A 17,080-nucleotide genomic window follows, 5' to 3' on the forward strand; every position below is an offset into this window, starting at 1 on the left:
GGTGAGGGTAGAGGGATCTGTTGTTTACATGGGTGAATGAAGATTAGGGGGTTATCTTGGCTTTTTAATGGTCTGCTCTGTTCTACGGGTAATTTTTATGTTGCTTTATGTCCAACGGCTCATGTTTTTTAATGGCACACGTTTTAATATTGTGGGATTTTAATTACAAGCTGCCTCAAGCGGAAGCCTGAGAGGGGAGAACAGAAATATTCTAAATAAAAATGAAACACAACTGTAGTATAGGTATCCAAAACAAAATAAGAGTTGCCATTCTGCCCCCGCCCCCCCCCCCCCCCGATTCTGAGTCTTTAACAGCTGTCTGACACATAATCATTAGGAGGGCAAGCTTTTCTCGGTACAAAGTAGGAGTCAAGTTCACCTTTAAGACCAACAACGTTTTAATAAAACTTTGTTGGTCTTAAAGGTACACTTGACTCCTTTGTTCTACTGCTTCAAACCAACACAGCTGCCCACTTGGATCTTTTCTTGGTAAAGCAATCGAGACAGGAAAGCCTTTCCTCCGCTACAGGACAGAATAGCCAGCTGCTGTTAGAGGAAGAGGAGCGGGGCTAGGATGAAAGATGGCAACACAGATTGTAGCCAAGGGGCACATGAGACCACTGGCTAATCCTGCTCACGAGACATTTTGCATTCTGGTTCGCACACGAGGAAAGCGACGCCAAGAGATTGCCTGGATGCAGAACTGACAGTCACTGGATTAACCTGAGTAGTCATCTTCAACATTTCCGGAGCTTTGGCTGCAATATGAGACCCACTTGTGATTCAATCATACGTGGCCGTCTTTTTGCAAAAGCGTTGCAGCTTGGCGATAGGGAACATGCTTTCTGTGGAAGTCCGGGTTTAAACTCCAGTGCCTTCTGTTAAAAAAATCAGGGCACAGAAGGGCCTCTCTCACACCCCTGGCAAGCCACAGTCAGTCAATGTCGACACTATTGAACTAGACTGACCTAAGGCGGCTTTATGGGTCCTCTTTTGCTCTTGGGAGCGTATCTGTCACAGCTATGTAAAAAGAGGGAACTTGAGTTGACACCGCTTGCCCTGCAGAGAGAACACAATTGGTGTCTGCTCCAGGACCCACTTCTACAGAGCTTCAGGAGTACTAGAGGTTTATCCCTGGGTCATCTGCTAAGAATCCCCTCAAGGAAAGAATATGGTGCAGCAACCTACCTTCGGTCAGGACACAATCCACATGGGGAATCCCATCCCTCTAGCTGAAAATGGAGCTACAATATTAGATCATAGGTGGGCAAACTGTGGCTCAGGAGCCACACGTAGCTCTTTCACACATATTGTGTGGCTCTCGAAGCCCTCGCTGCCCCATCAGTCGGCTTGGAGAAGGCATTTCTCTCTTTAAATCACTTCTCCAAGCCCAGCCAGCCAGCAGCTTGGAGAATACATTTAAAGTTGCTTTCTTTCCATCTTTCCTTCCTTCCAGCTCAAAGCAGCTTCTTACATGGTTCCCCTCTCCTCCAAGCATCACAACAACTTTGTAGGGTTAAATTAGGCTGAGAGCAGGGCTTCTTTGGGTAGCAGGAACTCCTTTGCATATTAGGCCACACACCCTTTATGTAGCCAATCCTCCAAGAGCTTACAGGGCTCTTAGTACAGGGCCTACTGAAAGCTCCAGGAGGATTGGCTATACCAGGGGGGAATGGCCTAATATGCAAAGGAGTTCCTGCTACAAAAAAAAGCTCTGGCTGAGAGATTGTGACAGGCAGCCAGGCCCAAAGGTACCTGGCAGGCTTCCATGGTGAAGTGGGGGACTCAAACCCACTTGCCCCAGGTCCTTATCTGACATTGTAACCACTATACCACTTTGGGCCTCAGCCATTTATAATAATTATTTTTTAATCAATGGAGGGGGGCAAGGAGGAGATGTCTTTTTTGATTTTCCGCCTCAGGCACCAAAACATCTTGGCCCTTTCTGTTTATAGCCTCTCAAAGGACACAGTGCCCTTCAGATGGAAGATTCAGCGACACACCACTTGTCCCCGTGTGGAGATAAACAGCTGCCAGTGAAGATGAAGCGGCTAGGGAGGGGAACGGGGAATCTGATAGGGGCGCAGCTGTCTCTGCTGGGGGAAAGAAGTGTTACCCAATATGGACACAGAAACCTGCTCCTCAGAGTCACTGGCTCAGGAGAAGGAGGCCTTGCATAAAGGGGGGGGGGAGGGGAGGGGAGAGAACAGACATCTTTGCTTTCCTGAGACCAAAAATTAGAACTGCCTTCTTTGGAACACAAAAATCCCAATTCTGAACCTTCTGACTATTCCCTTTAATGGAAGCCAATCTGTTTTCTAGGCCACAGTGGCTTGAAAGAGATAAAGGTGACAGAATATAGAATTGTCAACAGGGATTTGGCTGGGTCAGCTACAGCAATCAAGAACAGACTTCCAGGAAAAGAAACTACAGAGGTGGGTGGCTCCCCCCGCTTCGGTTATTCTAACCTAGCACCAGCCCTGTTCACATGTCACAAGAATGCATGCACAAGTTGTGCACGGTGTGCACTCGACTTTTTCTTTGTACGTGCACTGAATAATTCTCATGTTTTGTTCCATGTACATACAGCTCAAAATGTGACTCAGATCTCAAACACCACATTTATCCAGGGGTTAGGCCCGTTTCATCTGCAAAATGAACATGCACCAGCACTTTCTTACAAAGAGGTATATGCAGGATGCACGTACATCCACTGTAACTTGAGAATAGGGCTAATATGTGCAAGTGATTGTATTCCCCGATCTCAGAACCCCAAGACCCTCGTTTGGGGGCTCATTCTTAGGCTATCAGCTAAGTTCATGTGCTGGCTGGCTACTGGAACTGTAGTTGTTTTGAATTGTAATATTTGGTTAAGACTGCAAAATGTTGGGGGTTTTGTATATTTAACTGTTGGAAGCCGCCCTGAGCCCTGCTTGACAGGAAAAGGAGCAGGAGATATACATAAAATAATAACAGGAACAATAAAAGACCTCTGTGTATTCCTCTTTGCCCAAGTAAATTGGAAGTGGGAGGCAATAATCTGCCCATTTTTACTTTCTATGTTTAACAGATAGGTTTGGATTTAACCGGTTTTTCTCCTGCTGAAAAAGGGAGGGGGGGTCTCCTTTGACTACTTATGATGGGAACCAGCATGAACAAAAGCCATGCATGACAGGGGATGAAGTAAGGTATGGAATTAGGTAAGAGACAGTAAAAAAGCTGGCTGGATCCATCTCATAATTTCCACATTGTTATTGTTTCCAGTGTGGTAAATACCACATATTTTCTATGGCAAAGTATTATGACTACCCGCAATCCCACAGAACATGTGGCACAACTCCTAGTGACGGGCAGAAATACACCCGCTATTTAATGCAACATCTCCAGGCCCCAATCCATGATGGTTTACAGTGGGAGGACCTGGCAAGCCTAGCAGGTAGGCTAATAGCTTCTGGGTATATTTGGTGTAACAACATTCGGCATTTATGTGGCTCTTGAGGGGGAGACCCAAGTATTTTCCATTCACTCGGCGATCCTTGCAACAGCCCTATATAATTGGACCCTTGTCTATATTCACCCACTCCAGCATCCCATTTCCTGCAGGGGTCAACAATGCTAGGAAGAAACAAGGCCTGGTGTGAAGGCAAAGGCTCACCTCCCTGCCCCCATTTGCTTCCTCTGGAGCTGGCATCCAGAGGGATGCTGCCACCAAATCTGTGAATTCTACTTAGTGATTATGATGGACCCCCTCCTTTCCACCCAGCCTGGTGGAACAGTCTCCCAATTGAGATCAGGGCCCTGCAGGACTTACAACCATTCTGCAGTGCCTGTAAACAAGAGCTGTTAAGGTCTTTGGTTAAGGCAGCAGATGCCATATTAGATCCAACCCCACCCCTGCCCTACCCATCAATTCACCTACTCTACCCACAGTACGAGGTAGAAATATTTTTTATGTATTGACTGGTGGGAATTTGGCCACTTGCTAATAACTAATGCAGTTGAGCACACATACAAAGGAAAATCTCTGAGAGCACTTGACGTTGTCGCCATCTTGTGATTTTTGTACAGAACTATCTTTTTATAGTATTATGTTTTAGCATTTTAAATTGTATATCTATGTGTTGTGAGTCACCCTGGGCCCACTTGCAGGACAGGGCAGGATATATATAAAATAAATGTGTCTTGTCTTTTTTTCAAAAAGGGATCCAAGTTACTAGACCTCATCACATCTTGTGGAAGCGAGTTCCAGAAATATAAAAAGCTTTCTTTTTTCCAGTATGCAAACCTAACCAAACAACTGCACCAGGAAGAGTCCCCTTATTTTAAAACTTGCTCATCCTACACTGCCACTCTTCCTCCTTCAGGTCCCTCTCTATGCAGTGTTTATATCAAGTTCATACTTAGGGTTTCCGGCCTGCAAGTGGGAGATTTCCCACTATTACAACTGATCTCCAGATGACAGATCAGCTTACCTGGAGAAAACAGCTGCTTTGGAAGGTGGACTCTATTGCATTACACCCCACTGAAGTCCCTCCCCTCCCTAGACCCCGCCTCCCTCAGGCTACACCCTCAAAATCTCTAGGTATTTCTTAACCCAGAGCTTGCGACCCTGTTCATACTATTTTAGTGGTCACTACACAGCCATGGAATCTTTGGAGCTGCACTTAGGAGAACTTTAAGTAATTCTTCCCTGTTTCATGTGTACAGTGCAAGATTTTGTTTTGTGTGTTTCAAGATCTGTCTCTGTATTTTATTTATTAAACCATTTATACCCCACCCCTCCTCATGGTTCAAAGCAACTTTCAACATGCACAAGTTATGAATTTGGAAGGCTACATGAGAAAAAGGTAGCAAATTTTGGTAGTAACACACAAAAAAATTCAAGAGTCTCTTCCTTCCTATGCAGGGCAGGAGCATTTCTTTATGAATGAAGAAAATTCCCCCACTGCAATCAAATAGAAGCTTAATATAGATTATGTTTGGTGACTACCAGGTACTGTGGAATGCTGCGGGCTGGGGGGAGATAAAAAAAGATGGGATTGGTTTGCTCAAACTAATAGTTTATAGTGTTCTGGAGGGAGGAAGGAGGCAGGTCTGGATGATATGCCATGAGGTATGCATCCCCTGGTCCTATTACTAAGAAGGTGATGTTCTCTGGACACATGGAGCATTCTACATAAATGCTCAGTATTACTAACCTCTGACCTAAGACAGAGTGGAATGGCAACAGAAGTGACAATCTTACATACAGAAGATGGGCAATAAATTAGCATACGAATAATGAAAGCGGCTTTAGCAGATTAAAATAATAAGTTTACTTAGTTATATGGCAATCACATGTTATGGCTTAGCAGCGTGGAGAACAACATCACAAGGACATAAATATGTCAGAATTGGAGACTGATGTTTCCTTATGAGAGTCTGTCAAAAGGTTTCTTAGTTGTAAAGAGTAATAAATATAGGAAACATCAATCTCCAGGTCTGATATATTTATGTCCTTGTGACGCTGTTTCCTCCCAGATGAACCCTAACAGGTGATAGTGCTAAACAGGGCTTTTTTGGTAGAAAAAAAGCCCAGCAGGGATTCATTTGCATATTAGGCCACCCCCCCCTGGTGCCAAGCCAGCCAAAACTGCATTTCCATGAGTTCCTGCTCAGAAAAAGCCCTGGCCCTTTAACTAAGCTTACTATTCTTTCAGTCTGTTAAAAACATCTTCATTGTTCTATATGATAATTTCCTGCCCACCTTCTACATGCAAGATTGTCATTTCTGTTTCCATTCCATTCTGTCTGTGTGCATGCACACAAAAGGTCACTCCCTGAATAAAACTCTGTTGGTCTTAAAGGTGCCATTGGACTCTTAACTTTGTTTTATTGCTTCAGATCAACCCTGCTACCCACCTGGATCTAACCCCTGGCCTAGGTAGCCCAGGCTAGCTCAATCTCGTCAGATCTCAGAAGCTAAGCAGGGCTGACTCTGGCAAGTACTTGAAGGGAGACCACCAAGAAAGTCCAGAGTTTTGTCACAGAGGTAGGCAAAGGCAAACCACCTCTGAATGACTCTTGCCTTGAAAACCCAACGGGGTTGCCATAAGTCATCTGTGACTTGATGGCAAAAGGTATTATTACTAAGAAGAGCTTCTATCCAAGGTTAAGGCTTTCTGGAATCCTTCAAGAGGCATACCAGCCACTGGAGCCCATGAATAAAGTCTTACCTATGCTGCCTACTTCTGCCCCAAGACTGGGAACTCGCACCGTGTGAGACAAAGATGACTTTTTTCTCCACATCCGGTAAGTGTTCAAAGGTATGCAGCTCTTCGCAGGCACAATCCAGTCAACCCCATCCCTGCTCCAGGACTATACCATGGCCTCCCACACTGTGTGCTTTCTACTCATTCACTGCTGCTGGTAGACAGGGCAGAGGTTTCAAAGACGCAGGACAGCTGGCACTGGGGTTGCCAGCAGGCCTGGAGAAGAAAAAGTCCTGCCCCTTTAGAAGAGACTTCACAGGATGTTCCTTATCTCTAAGCTATGAAAAGTTTCAGCTGTCCATCTGCACTCACTCAGCCTCTGTTAAAGGGCAGAACGTTTTTCTCTGAGCCTGTTGGCAACCATCGCAAGCAACAGATACCCACGACAGGTGAAAACTACCAGTGTTATAGCCCAAAGCCCATTTAGTGATGTGAGTACAGTTTCCAGGCTTTTAGACCTGGCTGCCCACAAGGTACAGTACAGTGGTACCCCCCCTTTGCAGTCACCACGTGGCTAGAGGAGTCCTAACACTGGGAGCTGTAATATTTCCCGCAGACACACATGTGTACACTAATGGCTTATATGCAATGGAACCATTGAAGGCTCCAAGGACCTTATGGGTGCCTCAAAGAGGAGGAGGAAGAGCATTTATACCCCATCCTTCACTTGGAGCCTCAGAGTGGCTTACAGTCTCCTTCTGTTCCTTTCCACAGACAACATGTGAGGCAGGTGGGGCTGAGAGACCTCTGAGAGAACTGCTCTCGAGAGAACAGTCCTGGAAGAACTTTGACTGATCCAAGGTCACCCAACTGGCTTCATGTGGAGGAGTGGGGGAATCAAACCCAGTTCTTCAGATTAGAGTCTGCTGCTCTTAACCACTACATCAAACTGGCTCTCAGGAAGAAAACCAGACTCCTCCAATTGGTTTGATAGCTGAGGAGGAGAGAAGGGGAGTAACAAATGCATCAGTGGGCATCATTTTAAAATCTACTGCCTCAGCAAAGCCACTCCACTCTTCTCCAACCCACAGATACAAAAGGAAAGATGAAAAAATGTTGTGCGGGAAGACATTCTGAACATGCTCAGAGACACTTCCTCTTATGTTTCAGATTCAGCCATGGTCCAGATAATAAACGCCAGGGGTCACTGCCTCGGAGAACTGACACAAACAAAACACTGGGCTAAGCACCATTTTCCTTGTGGTTTGGGACAGAAGGGGAAGCAGATGGAATGGATGCAAGGAATTCTGTAGACCAGCAAGTCCTTCACTTTGTGAAAAGCAGAAATCTCTTTCATAAGCTGGCTTAAAGAAAAGAGGAATAGCGGCAGTTGCTGGCCAGTGTAAGAGCAGTTCTAAAGGAAAACAGCAGTCAGTTTGTGATGTCACCACAAGTGGAAAGTTTTGACAGTTCTAGGCTAAGGGACCAAAAAGTTCAGGAGGAGCCCAGAACGGGAGGAGGAGGGGCTGAATTCTCAACAGTGTTTGTGGTAAATCAGCCACACCACAGAGTCACCTTTGTAAAATTGCAGGAAGAGCAAATTCCTGTTCTCGTGCAACAGGAATCAGTGTCAGCCAACACCTCTTCAGGAAGCAAGGAAAAGAAGTGAACCTCAGCCACCTTTTCTCTTTCGGATACTACATAGAGGGTCCAGATCCTCAGCATTTCTAGCTCTATGCCCCCCCCCGGAAACATCCCCTCCCAGTGAGGTGCTGAATAACTGCCAAGGTGACTCAAGCCATCGCTTACCACAGGGGGTGGGGGCAAGGGTTCCGGGGCAGCCGTTCCTTGTTCAGTGAAGATACGCAGGCCATGATCTGGGGCTGTTGGAGACGGGTACTCTGAAGGGGTGCTGTGGAGGTGGTACTGCGGAGGCAGCCGAGGCTGAGGAGGGGGCGGAGGGTACTGGGCTGGGAACGTCTGGGTCATGGCATCAGCAGGCGGAACTGCGGCATCCGGGCTACCCTGCACAAATTGGGGAGGGGGGAGGGAGAGGAGAAGAGGAAGACAGTCAAACTGGGCCCTACAACAAGAGACTAAAAAGACAAGCAACTAATTTTCAATCAGGTCAGATCATCTCTCACTAGAGACATAGGTCCTTCCCCAGAGATCCCTAGACTGTTTTCATTCTAACACACTCTTTTCCAAAGTTGGGCAGGCTAGAAGAATCCCCTGCCCCAAAGAGAACCATGAGCAGTACTTTGCATCCTTTCCCAGACATTATTTCAAGGAGCCTCATGACACCCTTGCATGGTAGGCCACTTATCATGGCCACCACGTTACAGACCTGAAAGGAAACAGCTCTTTTAGAGCTAAAGAGGGCATTTTCTTACCTTAAGAGTTCAGGGCCCAGAGACTTAGTTCCCCCACCTTCTTGCCCACAGAAAAAGCCACCACCTGATAGGCTTTTACCTCCCGTCTTTCAAATCAGCAGATGTGGCTCTTCCCTCCTCCATTTTCATCCACATAACAACCCTGTGAGATAGGCTCGGCAGAAAAAGGAAAGTGACTAATCCAAGAACCATCAGCTGGTGGAAAGGGAATCTGAACCTCTCCCCCCCCCCCCCTCGCCTGGCTTCAGCCCTCGGCATCACGTTGGCTCTTACCGCCCAACATCCTGTAGTCATAAATTAACAGGTTGTCTTTTTACAAAGAAACAAAGCCAAGGCTTCCAATCCCATCTCTTCCCCTGCCCCTTCCCTGGCAGAGGACCCAGAAGTCCTGGCTTGCAGCCCCCAGCCCCTAAAACCCAACCTCCCCTTAACAATCACCCACCTACACCAACGGGCCCCATCCCATGCAGCCGCCTCGCCCACCCTCCGCCGGTCTGGAGGGTCCTCGGCCAAAAATGCACCTTTCTCTGCCCGCAGAACCCGACTATAAAGGCATCCCTTGTGCTGCGCCTCCACCAATGAGGAGCCACCGGAACACACGCAGCCGCTCCGATTGGCTCCCGTCTCCTGGGCTTCCCCCCCCACCCGCCGGAACCTTCTTTGTTGCCTCGGCTCTCTCTTTTGTCTTTCAGCTGTTCGGGCCTTTGAAAGAGCAAAGGGGGGAGAAACAGCTGCAGCCTCCCCTGGAATTTGCAAGGGCCCCCGCACCTGCCCCACCTGTCCTAGAGAGGGATTAAGGGGAGCCGAAGGGTCCTTCGTTTTAGAAGGAGCCGGATCCAGCCCCAAAGAGTACAATGGCAGGAAGATAAGACATGTCTGGGTATTTGCGGGGGGGGGGGGGCGGTGTTGAGAAAGGCCAAGGCCTCCTCCAGGGTACTTTCCAAGATAGCTTCTTGCTGGATCTAAACTTGCTGGGTGAAACCTTGCCTTCCTCACAGGGTTGTTGTGATGAGATGTGCTTGTCATGTCTTGTTTATGTCCTCCTTTTAGAAGACATGTCTTCCTTTTTTTGGTGTCTCCTCTTTTGAGCTTTAAAAAAAACTGCTGTAAATGTCCTCTTTTGGGGTTCAGAGGCTGAGCCTGTTGTGTCCTGGAGTCCCTCAGAGGAGGCAAGCTTCAGCTTAAATAGGAGCGCAGGGATTCTTTTGTAGCAGGAGCTCCTTTGCATATTAGGCCACCCACCCCTGATGCAGCCAATCCTCCAAGAACTTACAGGGCTTTTAGTACAGGGCCTACTGTCAGCTCCAGGAGGATTGGCTACATTAGGAGGGTGTGGCTTAATATGCAAAGGAGTTCCTGCTACAAAAGGAGCCTGAGGGGGTGTTTGGGTCGGGTGGCCTTTCTTGGCATATAATGAAGAGGTCTTTAAAAGGAGATTTCTCATAGACGTGATCAGTTGTTTGAAGTAGTCAGTTGGGAAACATGGCCTCTTTTTTGCTTTTCAAAAAATGGTAACCCTAATTGATCTATACCCTGCTTTTATTAGTTTATTTACATTATTTAAAGGCTGCCTTTCTCACAGAGATTCCGTGCAAAGGAGACAGAAGGGAGAAAGCACATGTACAAGCAGATGTTGATTTAACTCAGGGGTGGCCAAACTGTGGCTCAGGAGCCACATATGGCTCTTTCACGCATATTGTGTGGCTCTTGAAGCTCCTACCACCCCATTGACCAACTTGGAGAAGGCGTTTAAAGTTAAAATTGCTATCTTTCCACCTCTCTTTTCATCCTCCCTCCCCACATCCATCTATCCATCTTCCTGCCTGCCTGCTTTCAAACATCTAATGTTTATTCTATGTGGCTGTTATGCTGCCTCCCCACCCCCCCACCCCGATTTAACTCGTTTGGAGAGGTTGAAAGAAAGCAACTTTAAATGCATGCTGCTGGCTGGCTTGGCTTGGAGATGTGATTTAGAGAGAGAATTGCCTTTTTCCAAGTTGGCTGCCAGGGTGGTGGGGGCTTTCAGGGCTACACAATATGTGTGAAAGAGCCACGTATGGCTCCCGAGCCACAGGTTGGCCATCCCTGCCCTAGAAAAAATGGATGGTTTGGAGGGTGCAATTTGTGGCACTGTATTCCATGGAGGTCCTGTCCTCTCTAGGCCCCACTTCCAAATCTTCAGGAGTTTCCCATTCTGGGTTTGGGAACCCAAACCCCTCAAAGCTCACTGGTGGCCAAGGGGCCCTGGCTACCCTATCCCCTGTGCAAAACTGGAATTGGGACAAAGAACCATATAGGCTACCATGAGCTCCTTGGAGGAATGACAGATTTCAAATGTAGTAGGTAGTTGACTAACAGGGAAAGGGGGGTTGAGAATTCAATGTATCCTCATTGATTTTCTTAGGTTGCTTAAGTTCAAGTTTTAATAAGGAAACAAGAATCAACACAGCATATGTAGCCATGCAAACATAAATATTTTTGTCTTCACAAGAAGACCCTCTCTGAGCCTTGTTGCAGAGGGGAGGGCAAGCTTTACATCTAATATAGAAATAAATAAGTAGCCTGCAAACACAGGTGGAATTCTGACTCTCCAAGAAGGGAGGCCGCCACTGATGTTACCAGGTGGGACTGTGGTAAGTTTGCCCAGTCCAGACTGGGAAATTCCTGGAGATTTGAGGTTGGACCCTGAGGAGGGACCTCATCGGAGTATAAATACCATAATGTCCACCCTCCAAAGTGGCCATTTTTGTCAGGGCAACTGAGCTCAGTCATCTGGAGATCAGTAAGGATTCCAGGAGATCTCCAAGCCCCACCTGGAAGGTGGCAACCCTAAGTGCTTGGTGGTAGAATATTTGCTTTGCTTGTGAAAGATCCCGGGTTCGATCTCTGATATCTCCAGCTAAAAAGATCCCATAGGAGGTGATGTGCACTCAAGACTTGGAGAGCTGCGGCCAGCCAGCAAGGCAAGTGCTAACCTTGATAGACCAATAATGGATAGTGGTGGCCTCGTATCATCTGTGGGGGCCTGTGTTTGCCTTGAGTTAGAATTCCACCACTGCTGTACAGACACTCTGTTAAGCAAACTGGAAGCTAAGTAGAGTTGGCCCTGGATAGTACTTGGATGGGAGACCTCCAAGGAATACCAGGGGCGTGATATAGAGGCAGGCAATGGCAAAACCACCTCTGTACATCTCTTGCCTCGAAAACTCATCATATTCAGTTGTGACTTGATGGCATTTTCCACCACCACCCAGAAATTGCACAGAAAAAAGCATGCAATGCGAATACGCTATTCAAACAAATCTACAGCAGCAAACAGCAGAGAAAACCAAAGCCACTGATGAAACCTAATTTCAACAGGGTACATTCCTGACCTGTCCCTGTTCTTGTTTTTTGTGTTCTTGTGTTTTGTGTGTTCTTGTGTTCTTTGTGGATGCCTTGTTAAAATATCAACCAAGCCAGTCGCGTTGTCTCATTCCTCAGGGTTCAGCTCCCTCTCCAAAACCTAGAAGCTAAATCCGTGAGGGGGAGGTGAGTTGATCCTGTTTCAGGCGCCACATGGATGTAGATCTGTGCACATGAACACTAAAGCACAGTTTGCTGCTGTGTACGCTGCAGCTGTTGAGGTATATTTTGAACGACCTATTGCAGGACAATTATGTGTTTTCTCTAAACACCCTCTTAGCATTTAAATCTGCACCGTTGTAAGGCAGGGTAAGCAAAACAGGCAGCCATCGGTCACGGTGAAGAGCGGGGTGGTGGGCAGGCAATTATTTTCCTTGGAGAAATGTCAGAAGGTGCGCTTCCCATAAATTAAGATGCCGCTAGTCATTATTCTGAGCAAATATTGTTTTAGATTTGTTTTTATCATTTCAACTAAATATAGCTCTGAAAGCAGGCAAAAAGCTCCATGCAAAATTACTCTTAATTTTGGAAGCAGCAGGCTTCAGCTCAAAGTAGCTGAAGAGCTGGGGCCACCAAAAGGGCCTTCTGGTTTAGGGAACAGATTCCTCCAGGACGAGGTGCTTTGGAGCACCACCTGTTCCTATAAAACTGTTTGCTTGTTAAAGAAACAGAGGCGGGGAGGGGGTCTACAGACAGTTGAAATGTTCCAGCCTCTTAATCTGTTTTCAGGGCTTACTGGCTGCTCTGCTGCCTCATCGGCAGGAGAAACACACATATCTCAGGGTGGTTTGCAAAGTAGTCCTCGGAGGCCGTTTCTTATCAAGGCTGGCTCTGCTTTCCATTTTTATAAATAGCGCCACTTTACCTCGGCACTATCTTGTCACTCACCGCTCAAGAGGGGCCTGGAGAAGGGGTGGGCAGACATAAATAGATTTTTGGCCCTCTCTCAGACCCAGGAACTGATGAGGTGCTTTGGGCAAAAAGCCAGACCAGCTCCACTTTAGGGATTGGATCCAGCAGGCTTTTTAAACTTCATCTTGCCCAATTTCCACTCCTTGCGAGGCCCCTATCCCACATGGCTGTTGTGCAGGCAGGGCCCATGTTTAGTTTAGTTTAGTTCAAGGCTCTTTTTTGTAGAAAAAGCCCAGCATGAACTCATTGGCATATTAGGCCACACCTCCTGTCACCACCATTGTTTGGCACAGGGCTTTCCTTTAGAAATAGCCCAGCAGGAACTCATCTGCATATTAGGCCACACCTCCTGATATCACCATTGTTTCACACAGGACATTTTTGTAGAAAAAGCCCAGCAGGAGCTCGTTTGCATATTAGGCCACACCCCCTGTTGCCAAGCCAGCCAGAAGTGTGTTCCTGTGCGTTTCTGCTCAAAAAAAAGCTCTGGTTTAGTTTATTTGGTTTATATCCCACTCTCCTCGCCAAAGCGGGCTCAGAGCAGCTTACAGATCATTGAAGATAATAAAAACAATAGGACCAATAAAATAATTACATGTCCCAACAGCATAGGCTTTTTGGTGTCAAAGGGGACTCCCTAACTTCTCTTTTTCACGTGCAAAAAAAAATGCCTGGATCCACCCGTGCTCTCTTTTTCCTTCCCCTCTCCAGACCCTTTCCACTGACAAAACAAAGCTGACAAATTGAAAACCGCTTCAGCCTAACCTCACATCTGAAGAATAAAAAAATGAAAGTTTTTCCAATTTTCTTGTGCCTTCTAGTTTACTGGGAGTCAGAATAAAACTGATCTGCTATTTCCACTTCTCTGAGCAGCAGAATTTTTATTGCCTTTTCCAAGTTTAATAGAGTACTAAAGCTGAGCTGGATTGTGGGGAAGATCTCCCACATCCGACAGGAACGACCCCTAAACTGTAAAAATTACCACTGGGGCCATTACTCAAAACAGAGCGAAATGTTTTTTAAGAGTTGGCCACTGCAGTGGATTTGCTTGTGTGGACTTGATCTTGTGAATACGCCAGCTTGGGATTTTCCAATGTCTGATTTCCGTCCTTCCTACCCTGCCCATGTATGACCATTACAATCTGAACATATGTCAGATCACTAAAAAGATGCATTGTGTACATGTCTATCTATCTATCTGTCTGTCTATCTAATCTAATCTAATCTATCAGTTTTGTACTTCCAAATACAAAGCTGTCAGATAGGTAGAGCTTCAAGCCGGGGCAAATTACTGAAACATGTTCCTTAGACTTTGCTGGCTCAAGGCACAATTGCAAGTGCTGGGGGTTAATCTTTTAAAAACCTTATGTGTATGGGGGTACTTTCTAAATTGGAGACCCTTGTGCTATGCATCATCATAATCTCTATATGTATGTGCCTAAGTGCTGTCAAGTGCTGTTATGGCAACCCCAGCAAGGGAATTTTCAAGGCAAGTGAGAAGCGGAGGTGGTTGTCCATGGCTGCCCCCTGCAGAGTCTTCCTTGGTGGTTTTCCTTCCAAGGACCTACCCTGCTTAGCTTCTGAGATCTGACAATACATCAATGTACCATGCCACTTTCCCTCTCCATCATATCTGTAGTCAGCCGAAAAAGAACATCTGGATTGTGGTGTGCTCTGTGTACTATGGTCAAACAATGAGGGCATAATGCAGGGGTGGCTTGGAGAATGCATTTAAAGTTGCTTTCTTTCCACCTCTCCCACTCCCATCTATTTCCTTCCTTCCTCTCTCAAACATCTGACACTTATTCTATGTGGCTCTTACATTAAGCAAGTTTGGCCACCTTTGGGCAAAGTACCCCCCCCTCCAAACAATTCTTTAAGCACAAAGATGACCAAGCAGGACAGCTGGAGTGATGACTGGGCTCTTGTTCAGGAGGAAGGGTAGAGCTCCAAAGGCAGAAAGGGCTCAGTAGTTAAGCCCACATTGAATACAGAAAGGATTAAATCTGGGGTGGCCAAACTTGCTTAATGCAAGAGCCATACAGAATAAATGTCTCATGTTTGAGGGAGGGAAGGAAGGCAAATAGATGGGGGAGGGAGAGGTGGAAAGAAAGCAACTTTAAATGCATTCCTCAAGCCGCCAGCTTGCTTGGCTTGGAGAAGTGATTTAGAGAGAGAAATGCCTTTTCCAACTCAGTCGACAGGGCAGTGGAGGCTTCAAGAGCCACACAATGTGTGGAAGAGCCACACGTGGCTCCTGCGCCACAGTTTAGCCACCTCTGGATTTAATTGTCACCCTGGAGAAGGTGGGGTTAAGGGCGGGGAGGGAACACGGCAGGGCGTAACATGGTAGAGTCCAAAGCAGCCATTTCCTCCAGGGGAACTGATCTCTGTAGTCTGGAGATCAGTTGTAACTTCAGAAGGCCCCACCTTGATGTTGGCAACCCCTGCTTGAGAGGGTATTCTGAAGGGGTGCTCCTTGCCCATTGTTCCAAGTGCAAGGGAGGTTCCCATGTCAACTGCTTTGGGAACTCTAGAGAGAGGGCGTCCCGTTACAGGGAAGGGAGGTGCCATGGGTGGCCTTATCAGTCCTCACCTAGCGCAAAACAATCACCTGTGTTCAGATATCACATTTTTTTATCTTGCTGGAAATGTATTGTATGCTGGTCATTAAACTGATTCAGCATCAGATCAGGCAAGAGAGTTTATCAACAAAAGAGCAATCCTTTTCAGCCCGCTGATAGCCCTAGAAAGATTGTTCTTGAGACTTGCTTCCTGTGCTAACAGGATACAGGCTGGATCCAACCAGCTTTTCTGATGGTGAAAAAGGGAGAAGGAAGGGGTCCTGTTTCACTACCCTCTAAAGTCTGTGTTAGGGTTGCCAGCCTCCAGGTGGGACCTGGAGATCCCCTGGAATTAGGACTGGTCTCCAGACAACAGAGATCAGTTCCCCTGGAGAAAATGGCTGCTTTGGAGGGTAGAATTATACCCCACTGACACTATGGGGAATACTCCCTGTAAGCTGTGGAGTCTTGGAAGCAAAAATTCTGCTTCGAGATAAACTGGTGATCTATATCATAAATTAGTTTGCTCTGGGGGTATTTTTCCTGAGCTAAGACAAAAATGTGTGAGCCAGAGGCTAAAAAACTGTGAGCTAGCTCACACTAACTCAGCTTAGAGGGAATACTGGGGGATTATACTTCACTGAAGTCATTCCTTTCCCCAAATCCTGCCATTTCTGGGCTTTCTTCCCAAATCCCCAGGAATGTCCTAACTTGGAGTTGGCAATCCTAGCTGTATAGGAGATCATGGGGCCTGCATGGACAAAACCCATGTGAAATGGAGGGTGGAATCAGAGTTGCTGACTTTGGGTTGGGAAAAGGGTTGCCAACCGCCAGGACATCTCCTGGAACTACAATTGTCTCCAGCCAGCAGAGATCAGTTCCCCTGGTGAAATGTCCCTAGGTGACACCCCCAAATTTCTGGGAACTTCCCAGCCTGGAACAACTTTCTGCCCTGCCCAAAATGGAGAGCTTGTACTGGCCTACCTTCTAGGCTCGTACGAAGGATTATGACACCATACTGTGCTTTGAATGCCTGAAAACTAGGCAAATGCCCTTATTTTATGTGAAGCAGATCTGGATCTTGTCAATCCCTGACTGAGAGACCTCCAGGAACTTGGTGATCCGTGACTACAATAAATATCATCAGTAGGGTTACCATGTCTGTGTTGGGAAATACCTGGAGACTTTGGGGGTGGAGCTGGGCGTGGGCAGGGTTTGGGGAGGGGAGGGGCCTCAGCATGGTACAAGGCCATAGAGTCCACCTTTCAAAGCAGCCATTTTCTCCAGGGAAGCTGATCTCTGCCAGCTGGAGATCAGCTGTAAAAGTGGGAGATCTCCAGATCACACCTGGAGGCTGGCAACCCAAAGTCTCCAGACTGGGTTTAATTACAAGTAGTCTCCAGACGAAAGAGATCAGTCCCCCTGGAGAAAATAGTTGCTTTGTAAGGTGGACTCTACGGCATTATACCCTGCTGCGGCCTTTCCTCTCCCCAAACCCCGCCCTCCCCCAGGCTCCACCTCCAGAATCTCCAGGAATTTCACAACCCAGGTTTCTCTCTGAATCAGAGACTCAGAGCAGCTCACAATCTCCTTTATCTTCTTCCCCCACAACAGA

General features: G+C 46.9%; 1 protein-coding gene across 3 annotated transcripts in view; it reads right to left on the reverse strand.

Annotated features, from left to right (window-relative positions):
• Nucleotides 1–17,080, reverse strand: part of LOC132584368 (RNA binding protein fox-1 homolog 1-like) — a 36,092-nt gene that overhangs the window by 14,773 nt on the left and 4,239 nt on the right. For 2 of the 3 annotated variants that reach the window (XM_060256238.1, XM_060256237.1), the window contains exon 2: nt 8,001–8,216. In XM_060256238.1, coding sequence (XP_060112221.1) covers nt 8,001–8,216 — 216 coding nt within the window. Of the gene's footprint in view, nt 1–8,000; nt 8,217–9,026; nt 9,171–17,080 lie in introns of those variants that run through there. The other variant, XM_060256239.1, reaches the window with a different exon arrangement.

This window comes from Heteronotia binoei, chromosome 15 (genome assembly GCF_032191835.1).
Source record: "Heteronotia binoei isolate CCM8104 ecotype False Entrance Well chromosome 15, APGP_CSIRO_Hbin_v1, whole genome shotgun sequence".
Classification (NCBI taxonomy): domain Eukaryota; kingdom Metazoa; phylum Chordata; class Lepidosauria; order Squamata; family Gekkonidae; genus Heteronotia; species Heteronotia binoei.